This window comes from Muntiacus reevesi, chromosome 19, assembly GCF_963930625.1.
Source record: "Muntiacus reevesi chromosome 19, mMunRee1.1, whole genome shotgun sequence".
Taxonomy (NCBI): Eukaryota; Metazoa; Chordata; class Mammalia; order Artiodactyla; family Cervidae; genus Muntiacus; species Muntiacus reevesi.
Genome location: NC_089267.1, coordinates 31557459 through 31570540, shown reverse-complemented (window position 1 = coordinate 31570540; position 13082 = coordinate 31557459). Strand labels below are relative to the sequence as shown.

Sequence of the window (13082 nt, the reverse complement as noted above, 5' to 3'; positions counted from 1 at the left end):
CAGAGTTCTGCTCAAGGTTAGACTGTTGGTATGGAGATTGTCTCAACCTAAACCAAATGGCTCTTAGAACCAAAATTCGAATACAGGAGAGTATTAATTTGACACTTTATGGGCTGTTCTCCTTAGATATTCTATAAATTTCTCTATTATCCAGATTGTAATGCAAGTGTATTGTACCGAAAATCCAATTCTTCTATACGTTTCTTTGTCCAGTGTTAATTTGGAGTTCACAGACCACCACACCACAACATCTATCACTCTACTAGGTTTTCTTTCAGTGACCACTTAATGGAAGGAGTGTTTATCTCAACCCTGCATGTCCCAAACAGAGCTATTAATCAAACCCATCTCCATATCCACTGTGAGTGAGGCAGGCATAGTTCAGGCCTTCAGGCTTGCCAGGAGGGCAGTAAGCCACTTGTTTTTCTTGGCAGATAGCTTTGTCTGCATGTGGTTCCTTCTCTTCTTTCCTCAGACCACAAGATTCAGATTCCTTAGAGCCTAGAGGACCCTCAGAATTGGCTTCACCTTGTCTGCATTCTGTGGCAAGTACCATGTAGTTTAATCCTTCTTGGTTCTTGGTTTCCATAAAAGCAATGGACGTAACGTCATCTGAATTCAAACAAATTGGATGACCATCTTCATCTGTGAAAAAAAAAAACATCATTCCAGCATCTATTTGGTTTCTTATATTTGTAATATCCAGGCTCTATGAAAATTAGAAAAACACCAGCCTTGCTCATTGGTTCAGTAAACATTTATGATGACCACTGAGGGAACACAAAGAGAAAAGACATGTTCCCTGTCCTTGATACCACTGCAGTCTAGTTACGAGAGCAGAAGTAATAAACTGTGATGGAAGGTTACGTGTGCTTATGTAAGAAAGGAATACATGAAGCAGTAAGAGCACAGAGGTAACTCTGCCATAACAGGTGACACAGGTCTGGTCTTTGTGACAGAAATTAAGTGCCCCTAGGATGGCCCTTTTTGTATAAAGTGCTTACCCTTTCATCTTGCCACATCGGCTAAAATATCCACCTTTAAAGATGTACTTTTTTAGATCAAGGAAGTCAATCATTTATTAAGCTAATATTTATTGCCTGCATACTGCATACCAGGCTGTGTCCTAGGTATTGATGATATAACAGGGCACGAAACACATTTGCTGCTATTTGGGGCTTACACTCTAATGGGGGGATACAGACAATAAACTAGTGGACAACTAAATCTATGTCAGGTGGCGATAAACACTGATATGAAATATAATCATAACAATTGTTATTAATACTTACAGAATACTAATTACATACCTGCACTATTCTAAGCTATATGCATATATTAACTCATTCTTCCCCTATTAAGTAAGTACTGGTACTATCTCCATTCAACACAGGAGGAAATTGAGGACAGAGAAGCTTAATACTTTGCCCAAGGTCACACAACTAGAATCTGAACCCAAACTGTCTGGCTCGAGTCTGTCCTCACATTCACCTCCCCAAGCAGAGAGGAGCTGCCGTGCCATGTGCAGAGGAGGCGGGTAGGCAGTGTACCCTACAGGAGGTAGTCAAGCCCCTCCTTGAGAGGGGCTGACTCCAGACGCACATGTGCGAGGAGGGGGTGCCTGCAGAAAAACGGATAGTCAGAGAGAAATCTGACCTTCACAACTGTGCTCATATCATTTTCTTTCTCTACTTAAAGGCTGACCTTCAGGGAACACATGTAAATCCATGGCTGATTCATGTCAATGTATGGCAAACACCACTACAATATTGTAAAGTAATTAGCCTCCAACTAACAAAAATAAATGAAAAATAAATATAAAAAAATAAAGGCTGACCTTCTTACTTAGAAACGTATAAAAATTCTATTGAAACCTAATAGCAGAGTTTCTGAAACATTCCACAAAATTCTAGGGAATCTACAAGATAAACATATGCATGTATATTGTAGGAATTATTTGGTTTTTTATCCATGTTTTTCAATCCCTGAGCATTACTGCCTGGATGAAAAGTTTACAGTCAGAAATATAACTGTTCTTTCACATAGCATCACATTTTACAAATCAGAAACATTTCAGTCAATAGATGAATGTCCGTCCCTTTCTCCTAATGATACTTGCAGCACAAGAGCGTCCAAATGTGTGGGTGAGACCAGTCTGGCTGCCAAGCTTCTGTGCATACCCCAGGCTCCATTTATTTGGAATGTATTTAAATTGAAATATTGGAAAAATTTAAACAATTTTTCCTTAAAAGGATGAAGGGAGGCACTATTGCACCTATTTATTCCCTGATGGAATTTAATGGATCTACCTATTAACCAGGGCTTCCCCAGTGGTTCAGCGATAAAGAATCTGCTTGCAATGCAGGAGACACAGGAGACATGGTTTTGATCCTTGGGTCAGGAAGATCCCCTGGAGGAGGGCATGGCAACCCACTCCAGTATTTTTGCCTGGAGAATCTCCATGAACAGAGGAGCCTAGCGGGCTGCAGTCCATGGGGTCCCAAAGAGTCAGACATGACTCAGTGACTTAGCACGCATGCACACACCTATTACCAAGTTCCAAATCTGAACTACAAAGCTTATTTTATTATAAAAACACATGAATCACTGTTCTTGCTCTGTCTTAGCAGGTGTTTATTTCGTTTTTCAGGCCCTCTCCCGCTGCCGAATAACACAGAGGCCAGGCTGCAGGCTCTTTGGTATCACCCCATGTTCCTCTTCATTATTCCAATATCATTCTAGTATATTTCAAACCATGTGAATAGTCAGTTATTCTAAAATATCTCCCCCATAAAAATAAGCTTATCAGACGTTGAGTTTGGTTAGTGCCTATGTGCTGAATATATATGGAAGGATCCAACTGTTATGATTATTGTCAATATGTACTGATAGCCATTGAGAAATGCTTAAGAATAACTTGCTATGCATGAAAATAGCAATAAAAATATCAAAAAATGATAGGAAGAAATAGGATTAAACTGCCCAATGGCCCAGATTATTGAGAAAACTAGGATGATATTCCTGAAGGGCTTAAAGAAATTAGGCTAAAAGAGTTTAAATTTCAACAAAAACATATGCTTATAACATAGGTCTAGGTACTCACATTATCAGCTGCTTCACTGCCATACCTTTGGCTCATTAAATGGTATATTGGGAAGCATGATTTAATTTTTTTGCCTACATTGGAAATAAATTATTTTCCATAAGGGAAATAAATTCTATTTTTACAAATTCTGGTGCAATATGTCAAAGAAAAATCATTAGCTCACTCTTTCATCGCTTCATAGTACTTAGGACAATATTTAGTAACTTGACCCTGGCAAGCTTTCAGCAATGAGTACATCTTCTTATTGCATAAGGAATTTATGAGAGATGGTGTGGGTTGTTTATTTTGATCTTAAAACTACTAAATAGAAAACTTGCAGGTTCTTAGAGCAGAGATCCTGAGCAAAGACGGCATGCACTTGGCAACCCTTGATTTAAGAGGGAAATGTTAAAATAAAGACTTCCAAGTAAGACAGGGTATTTACAGACGAGACATATGCCGGCTGACTGGCTATGTTTAGAACAGCAGAGGAGCATTTAGATTTGTTTCCTGTAGAACTCTCTGGGACTGATGAGGTGATGTTTACACAAATGCTTGGATGAAGTCACTAGGATATTTTTACTAGATGCCCAGATATGTTACTAATCTTCTCTCTATCCCCTCTCCACCCCATTAGGTCAGTAGGACCATAGCATAGGCATGGTATTATTGCTCCCTTAATCCTAATGCCCCCTTCCTTTTTTTTTTTTCTTCAAGAAAGTCCTCCTAGTGGCTCTACTTGTCTTCTTATATATCTCTGACAATAACAAAGACGACTTCTTACTGCTTTGTGAAATACATCCACCAGTCTGCAAAACAACAAACTATTATTAAACACATTCTTTTACTTAAAAGTCAATTAAGTGTAAGCTTGCCTTAAAGTGACTTCTATGATTTCTATCCTTTGCAAATATTCAACCTCTGCTTTTCATTTTATTTCTTCTCATTTCTCTGTCACTTTTGTTCCGTCACATGCCAATTATCAAAAAAGGTGATCCCCATATATCTTTCCATTCCTTGTGGTCACGATTTACATTTGTTGTAGATTTCAGAATGTGAATTTCTCTTGTTACCAAAATCATATATCTGTCATGGCACAGACTTGTTTCTAAAAAATTATTAGAGTTTGATTATATTCCCTGTTAACCTCTTCAAGTATCCTTATTCTGCCTATTTATGTCTGCTTCTCTATTTTTTAAAAATATCCTTTAGAATTTTAATTCAGTCTGTCAACAACTTGGCGCCTCAATAAATTAGATATAACCAGGACAGATTTTCTAGCAGGCCAAAAGTAGCAAATTCTTTCACTACCCCTAGCTATGCAGAACACTAAAGATAACAAAGTTTCCTTGCCTTAGCTGCCACTCTGTGAAGTCTGAGAGTACAGGCTCTAGAATAGAGTCCTGCTCCAGCCCCATTCAGCAGGATGACCATGGGCAAGTTACTAACCTCAGTCTTTTCATTTGTAAAATGGTAATATTATAATGCCCACTTCATAGGGCTATTGTAAGGATTTAATGAGTTAAATAGCACAAGTGGAATATTCAAAAGTGCTGAAATAAAGTTATATAGTATTGCAAATAAAAGCCATTCATTAAAAGGGATTTGTCCTTAATAGATACCCTGAGCAGTTTGGTATTAACTTCAGCTTCATAGATGAACTAGGTAACGCTACATGGTAAAAAGATTTCTGTAAGGGTTCATGGAGACATCTGGTAGACCCTAAGGTAAAGCTAAGCTCTCAGGCCTTCTAACACCCATTATGGAAGCCTTTGCTTTTTTTTTTTTTTTTTTTTTACAAATGTCTGTACACATTAGAAGGAAAGGCTTCTGTGAGCAGAGCTGAATTTTGAAATATAACACAAGTCAACTATAAATTCCTCATATCCCCACAGAACTCTTTTTCTCTGCAGCGTTTGATCACTTCTGACTCTGAGTCTCTCTTTTCGATTTCCATGACAACCTTCCGCTTCCCATTCTGACTTCTCTCAGTGCCCACCAAGAAGTCAGTCAGTCTTCTGTCTTCTACCACTGACACTCTCAGAATCATCAGCTCAGCTTCATGATGAGGTAGCAGGTAGCGCCAATGTGAGATTATTAACAAGGCTTATTCTGAGGAGGATCGGGGTGCATGCTCAAAGCATATCTCTTTCCAAATTGTCACTTAGCTGTTCATGTTAAAGAAAGTCTCATGATCAGAGTCTTATCTCCATTCATGTCATGGATCGAAATTTACTCAAAATGTGTAGTTAGAAACACAGCAAATAAGACAAGTAGATAGTCATCCTGGGCCTTTTATTTTTCCCTGCTATTATTAGTCAAGTGCATCACTCAAGGCGAAGGTCCCACTGTAGAGTGATGCCTCCAGGGCAACAATCAGCCATTGTATAATCAATCAGTACTGAGCCAAGAGGCTTAATTTCCGAGGGATTCTGAGTCATGGTCCATCTTGCCAGGTTTATTTCTAAGCAAGAATGTTTGCATTTGAAAAAAAAAGAAAAAAGTCCTGTGAACTTTTAATTATGGAATGGAGTTTACGAACAACTGGAAAGGATCATGTTAAAATTTATTTTTCTGCAGCCAATTAGGCAAATGTATTATAAATCTGCCTTTGGAAATGAAGTAAGTGACTATTGTGTTTTAATACCGAAATACTGAGGTGGAATTACACTATCCTTTATCAGGGTAGGACCCACTACAATAATCACAGCAAACTAACTAGGCAGTTTGAAGTACTAGATTAGATATACACACATGGATGACTTTTAAAGACACAGTATTAATGTGAAAAGGAAGAAAAGAAGCACTGTAGAGCACTAAAGTATCCATGCATACAATACACATTTTGTAGAAAACATACAAATTAACAGAGACACATTAAACGGCTACCTGACAGGTAGAAAGAGGAAATAGAACAGAAGAGGAACACAGGTATAAAGGACTAAACCAACAAATGAAAGAGAAACCCTGCATAGACCAACGATGATAACGTACCATCAACTGTAATTAACTCAACTCTGACATCGGGGTCCAAACTGGCATGAGAAGTGGAGAATGAAGAGAACAGGCCTCATGAAAATACAGCCCAACATGTTAATTCTCTTCCTTACTATCTTAAGTTATAAATCCAGGGGCCATATCATTATTATTTTTTTTAATGTAATGAACAAAGTAAAATTACTTTCAGAGGAGGATAATAAATACTTAATTATGAGGATGGTGCCAGTATATTATTCCCCCTGTGCATGGAAGGTATCTTCCAGGTACATCCCATTTTGACCTTGTTCAGTTAACACTGGAGACAAAACCCAGAAATTCTGAGGAAGAATCAAACTTACCTTCAAAGCCTTCATTTATGACTCCACTGGGGTTTACTTCTCCTCTGCACTGAGAAATACTATTTAAGGGAAAATTTCTGAATAACTGAAGCTGTTCTTGAATTTTATGGAAGGTAGGTCTTTGGTCAGGTTCTTGAGCCCAGCACTGGGTCATTAAATTCCACCTGGATATATGAGTAAAGACATGAAAGTAAATGGTGACTGGATATCATTAGGTAGCCGTTACCGATAACCTGGGTAAGGTCATTTCAGAAGGAAAAGAATTTGAGTTATTGCCAAGTTTTCCATAATTAATATTAATTGAACCAGAACAAAAGCTTTTGTTTCTTATTTATTTAATTTCTTGTTGTTGTTTAGTTGCTCAGTCAAGTCTGACTCTTTTGCAACCCCACGGACTGTAGCCTGCCAGGTGCCTCTGTCAGTAGGATTTCCCAGGCAGGAATACATTTCCTTCTCCAGGGGATCTTCCCAATCCAGGAGTCAAACCCATGTCTCCTGTACTGCAGGCAGATTCTTTACCGCTGAGCCACGGGTCAGGAAGATAACAGTTGCTGGCAATATAACTACCTTTATTAGAAAACTTCTTCCTTCTGAAAGACCAACATTTAACAATTGTTAATCAAATAAATAGATAAATATACAGTTAGAAAATGTTTACCGAACCAATAAGAAAACCAACAGCTATACAAATTATTGAAGAAGCTGAGATTAAATTTTACATTTATACACTGATATCTGAAACAAAATCTAAGATGTACTCCAAGCCACACAGATATTTAGTGGCAGAATCAGAGGCAGAAATCAGATCCATTTCTTCATTGTCAGGTTGATTAAGATGCTCAGTTCCCCTGGTCATAAATAGCTGGTTGTTTGTTATTATCTTTTCCTTAATGATTGTCTAAGACATGTCTGTACAGAACTCTCAATGAGTGTTCATTCATTCAGCAAAGATCTGCTGGACACATTATATACAAGCAGGGTATCAAGATCAAGAGATGTGTTGGTATGGCTCCTGTCCACATAATTCTCAAAGCCCCACCCAGCAGAAGAAAATTAACTTCATTTAGAACAATGCCAGTTATAAACTAGTCTGTTCTGAAAGCCACCCTTATTAGGTAATCCTCAGTCTTTTATGGCTAATAACTCGCTGTCTCTTATCTTCAGGCCATTCCTACTCCCTCTGTCTTCCTCTCCAAGGGGATGTCAGGATTTGAATGAGCTGTACTGGCCCTGTGAAGGATGCTTTGGGCCCCACTGTGCCCTCCAGGCCTTCTCTAGTCTCAGAGTGGAATGATGAGGAATTCCATAAGGAGCAACTGGTCTGGTCCATCCTGCAGGCATCGGCTGCTATCTGCAATCCATGATCTCTTTACCTGCTCTTTTGGTCCGTCTCATGGAACTGGTCCTCCCGTTTCTCTCTCTAGCTGCAGGCCTCTCTGAGACTGCATCACGTCCTACATCTGCTGACAAGGCTCAGGGAATCCTTTCCTGTTTCTGCTGCCTGCCTATAGGATGCTCCCTAGCCAAAGTTCTAGCTTTCAACAAAATTTTCACTTTACACGGGGAAACAAAGGAGGTTTCGAAGTTCAAGCTACATGTTCTCTGTCTGGACGTGCCAGTCCATCCTACTCAGGATGCTGAGTGTCCCTGTCAATGTGGGGGGTCCTTGCTCAAGGATCTCCTTGCCATCCTGCCAGGCTGGGAGGAGCAGGCAGCTGCTCCCTGTGTCTGGAGGAGCAGACACACCTCATCTAACTGAAGCCTCCAGAGGTTTCAGGACCTAAATATCCAACATCTTCACACTTGTATCTCTGTCAAGGTTTCTTCTTCCTCCCCTTGTCCAGAGCTCAGAAGGAGTGGAGTTTCTCTTCAATTCTTCTTGCTTATTAGATTATATAGAATTATAGGTTTAGTAGCTCAAAGTTGCCATTTAGCAAACTAACAAGGAGCTAAAAGATTCTACATAACCCACTCTCTGCTCTAAGCATTGTTTCCAAGTCTGCTGGCTCACTAAAAAGGTCAGTACCTGCTCTCTTCTTTCACTCTCTGGAGCTAGAAGGCTGACTGGGGGCAGAGAGAGAAACACTAGTAAAGAAACATAAACTGGGAAGTATTTAAAAATTTTAGTGCTACCATATCCACAGATAAATATATAATTAAAAATGACAAGTTCTAAAAATGGTACTATAGAAAACAAATGTGAACTCTAATTAGAGATGGAACATTTTTGGTAAGTTGTTCATAGAAGAATTTCTGCAAAGGTGACATTTAAGCCAATGAACTCTGTAGAAAAATAAGATGCTAGTCATGGGAACTGGGTGGGGATGAAAGTCAGGGAACACACTAGAAGAGGCAAAAGCATGTGTAAATTCCTAACTTTGGAAAGAACTTGGCACATTTTAGAATGCGAAAGACAGCCAATATTGGCTATAGAGCAGTCCCTGAGGGGGAGAGTGTAAGAGATGAGGCCAGAGAGGAAGGCGAGATCACAAAGGTCAAAGATCAGCCTTGGCGCTAGATTTTATGCAACACAATGGAAGCTGTCAAAGATTTTTAAGAGGGCATGATCTTTACATTTTTAAAGGATGACTCTAGCTGATATATATGGAGAATTGATTGCAGAGGGGCAAGTTGGAAGCAAGGAAGTTACTAGAGAAGACTAGGTGAGAGGCGATAGTGGACTAAAGCAATGACTATGGAGTGAGAATGCATTCAATCTCTAGGGGACAGTGACCCAGAAACCGTCATAGGTATTGATTGAATAGTAATATCTATATGTGGCACAAAAACTCCACTTCCATCTCTTTTATTTCTTGACAAGCACCTCAGGTCAGTGGTAATACTCAATATCAGAGTATTATAGAGAAACCTAATACTGATCTTTTTCAGTATTGATCTCATGACTTTTCATTTATATTACAATTTACATTCTGGATATAGAGTACTGAACATGGCTGTATTTTTTATAGATTGGAGTCATCACTAAGAACCTAATCCTTTACATATTGCTTTATAATCTTTGGCATTTAGCAACAGGAATGAAACAAATAACTCAAAGAAGGACAATTTGACTGTGAAATAATATCATGTAACTGATACTTGATCATGGAATTTAAACCAATATTTAAAATAGAATGTTAATGACTGACCTAAGGGTGGACTGCTAAAGTGGTGTTACCAGTAAAGAATCCACCTGCCATTGTAGGAAACGCAAGAGATGCAGGTTCTATTCCTGGGTCAGGAAGATTCTGTGGAGTAGGAAATGACAACCCTCTCCAGGATTCTTGCTGGGAAAATCCTGTGGACTGGCAGGCTACAGTCTGTGGGGCCACAGAGAGCTGAGCACAACTGACTGACTAAGCACACAGTTGAAAGGAGAAAGTAAAGTGTAACTTGCCGCCAGAAACCTCACCTCTTCTAAAACAAGGTCGTAATTCTGAGATATTACCAAAGGATACGTTGAATCTCCCAAGACTTGTCATATTTCCGTTATGAAGTTTTTCCCTTATTTATAATCCACTTCATTCTACAAAGTATTCAAGACACTTAATGAAGATGATAGAGTGAGAAGGAAGGAGGAAAAGGAAGGAGGGAGAGAGGACGGAAAGCACCCAGACAATTGCCCCTTCTCCTCTGAACCTCACCCACTCCCACTTTCCTGCAAAAGTTTAGTTTATGTAAGTTATGTAAGCAGACATTCCTAATTTTTCATCTATGGAGGCTTTAATTTACATTATTCTGCTTAACTCTCTAATGGCAAAAACAAGTGACCTGATAAATATATAAAACTCTTCTCTCCCACTGTCCAGGGTCAAATGAGTACAGGATTGCCCTAGATTAAGAAAAGAGGCACACTCCTTGAAGCAATAGTCATTTAAAAGTAAAGAGTACAACTTATTCAGGCTTCCCAGGTGGTGCAGTGGTAAAGAACCTGCCTGCCAATGGAGGAGACACAAGACACGTGTGTTCGATTCCTGGGTCGGGAAGATCCCCTGGAGAAGGAAATGGCAACCCACTCCAGTATTCTTGCCTGGGAAATCCTATGGACAGAGGAGCAGAGCAGGTTACAGTCCATGGGGTCTCAAAGAGTTAGACTGAGCACACACATAACTTGTGCTCTTAAACAATATTAAGATGGCAATGGAATAGATGACTAGGTTTTTAAATATTATCAGACCCCCAAAAAATGCATTTCTTGCATCTTGTAAATTAACAACTATTTCTTTGGTATAGGAGTCTTTCCTTACAAATAGGGGTCTTTCTTCACTTGTCACAATTCAATATCATCCATTAAATACTTTTACCAAGTTATAGTTACAAATATTCAATCATATTAGTCTAAATAAAGTGACAGGTCCTTCAATTTTGTTAAAATTTACCTGGGCTGTTTCTACCTCTAAACAGATACTCCGAAACTTGAAATATCTCATTTAGCTAAGTGTTTCAGTTCGAATTCTTCCATTCACCGTACCAACCCTATTACTCCTCTTTGCTTCAATTTTTTCCCAAATAGCACAAAACTCATTAACCATGCTCATTATTAGTTTTTATGAGTAAAGTTCTTGGATTCATAAGGCAATTGAAATTCAACAGATGAAAACTGCATGGCATCTTTCAGAATTAAGAGGAGGTTAATTAATAGGGGTTTAAGCAAATCACATTAGATTCAGATTTGAAAAACTCCCTTACTTATTATATGCAATCCTGGAAAGATGCAATTAACATCCAGATATACATATTCTTGGGCTTCCCTGGTGGTTCAGATGGTAAAGAATCTGTCTGCAATGCAAGAGACCCGGATTCGATCCCTGGGTCAGGAAGATCCCCTGGAGAAGGAAAAGGTCACCCAGTCCAGTATTCTTGCCTGGAGAATTCCATGGACAGATGAGCCTGGCAGGCTACAGACTCTGTGGTCCCAAAGAATCAGACATGATGGAGCAACTAACACTTATACATATTCTTAAAATAAAAATAAGATGGTGAGCCTCCATGTTCTCTATCGTGACCTCCTGCATTGGAGAGACTCTCCAGTAACTTCAGTTTCCCCTGTGATGCCTGTGGCCGAGAACCCCAAAGAGCTCTCACTTGATGTAGATTGCCCTTTGATCCCATTTATTCCTGAGAGTGCTGAGCTTGTTGTGCAAAGTAAAAGCCGAAGGGAACACTGAGGACTGCGCTTTGCACCATACATCCCAGACTATGGAGAGAAGGGCGGGAACGCTCTGAACTCCCACATTCCATTAATAGCTGAGCACAGCGTAGCCGCCCATGGGCTCCCTGACCCAGAGAGCATCCAGGTGCAGAGCATTTAAGCGGTGAATGGAAGGTGCAGATCGGCTCAGCACAGACTTTCAGCCCTCTAAGCTGGCCTGTGATCCCAGAGAGAGGCTTCAAATAAAATCAGTTTCCTCTGCACTCTAAGGAGAGTAGTTAATCTTTATCATGACAACTTAAGGCCGTGGCCAGATGAATGGCATCGCTGAGAGCTCCATTTCCTTAGCAGGGCTTGTCTTCCTAGTCGGCCATGGATCGTTAACCCTTCCTGGGGATCTGAAGCAGGCAGCCTTTGGAGGGTGTGGAGCGTTGTTTGTTTTTTAATTACTGATGTTCAAATGAACTTCAAAATCAGCAATGGAAATTTTGACTTCAAGGAAACTATACTTTCATAAAATTAGAGCAATAATATATCCAAATGAATAATTACTCAAGATAAAATCATATAGAACATTATCTTTTTTCACTCATAATCAGGAATATTTTTCTAGAACTTTTCTAGCACTCCTTCTTCCTTCTCCTTCTAGTTAAATTTCTGGATACCTTTGGAGAGGGCAAAGTTCAATATAATTGCATTTTTCTTCCTTACAATAGGACAATTAACTATCTACCTTCTTCCTCCCCAAACGGAATGAACACATTAATCAAAATGTATAATTCAGTGATTCCTAGAGTGCCTATCAAAAAAAAGAAATCCATAATTATGATGAGATACATTACCCGCTAGAGGGGAAGAAGTGCCAAATAGAATTCTAACAGTACAAGGAAAATTTTGTGCAACTGAAATTTGGGGGAAATTTTCTGAGTATTCAATAGATGTGTAAGAGGTGCAAAACAGTGATTAGTTTGCTAACTACTTGATACAAATATATTTCATACTTAGGAATGCTAGGGTTTTTTTTTTTCCCTCAAGCCCTAGACTAACTTTTTAAAAATTTGTATAAATTTCTTACCCCTAACTTATAGAAGTTTTTCCATCTGCCCCCAAAGGATCATGAATCATATTTTTAGGCACTGCCACCAAACTCATTCAGATATGTGTATAACTGATCCTTCTGAAAATATCCCAGAGGCTATAAAAGCTAAATCAGAAACAGACAGTGATTCCAATCTTCTTCGAGCTGGAAGACTTAAATAATACAAAAACATTCACCCACACAACATCCAACCAAGGTGCCCAGTTCTTAATCATCTTTTGGCTCCAGTCTGAATAATCCTCTAAATAACACAGCATAGTCAAGGCAGTACAGCCATGGTGTGTATCCGCATACTGCTAATTCCTTTTGCACTTCTCTGTACCACACAGTTTAGCACGTTATTACATGTTGGCTTGTTATCCAACTGCTCCATGTGTGTGTCTGTTCTTTCAAAATACATTTGGAGAT

General features: G+C 39.2%; 1 protein-coding gene across 2 annotated transcripts in view; it reads right to left on the bottom strand.

Moving 5' to 3' along the window:
- Positions 1-334: 334 nt before the first annotated feature.
- ROS1 (ROS proto-oncogene 1, receptor tyrosine kinase) overlaps positions 335-13082 on the bottom strand; it is a 111796-nt gene continuing 99048 nt past the window's right edge. For both annotated transcript variants that reach the window (XM_065911453.1, XM_065911454.1), the window contains exons 43-44: positions 6424-6587; positions 335-645 (exon numbers count right to left, since the gene is read on the bottom strand). In XM_065911453.1, the coding sequence (XP_065767525.1) occupies positions 335-645; positions 6424-6587 (475 nt within the window). The remainder of the gene's footprint in view (positions 646-6423; positions 6588-13082) is intronic.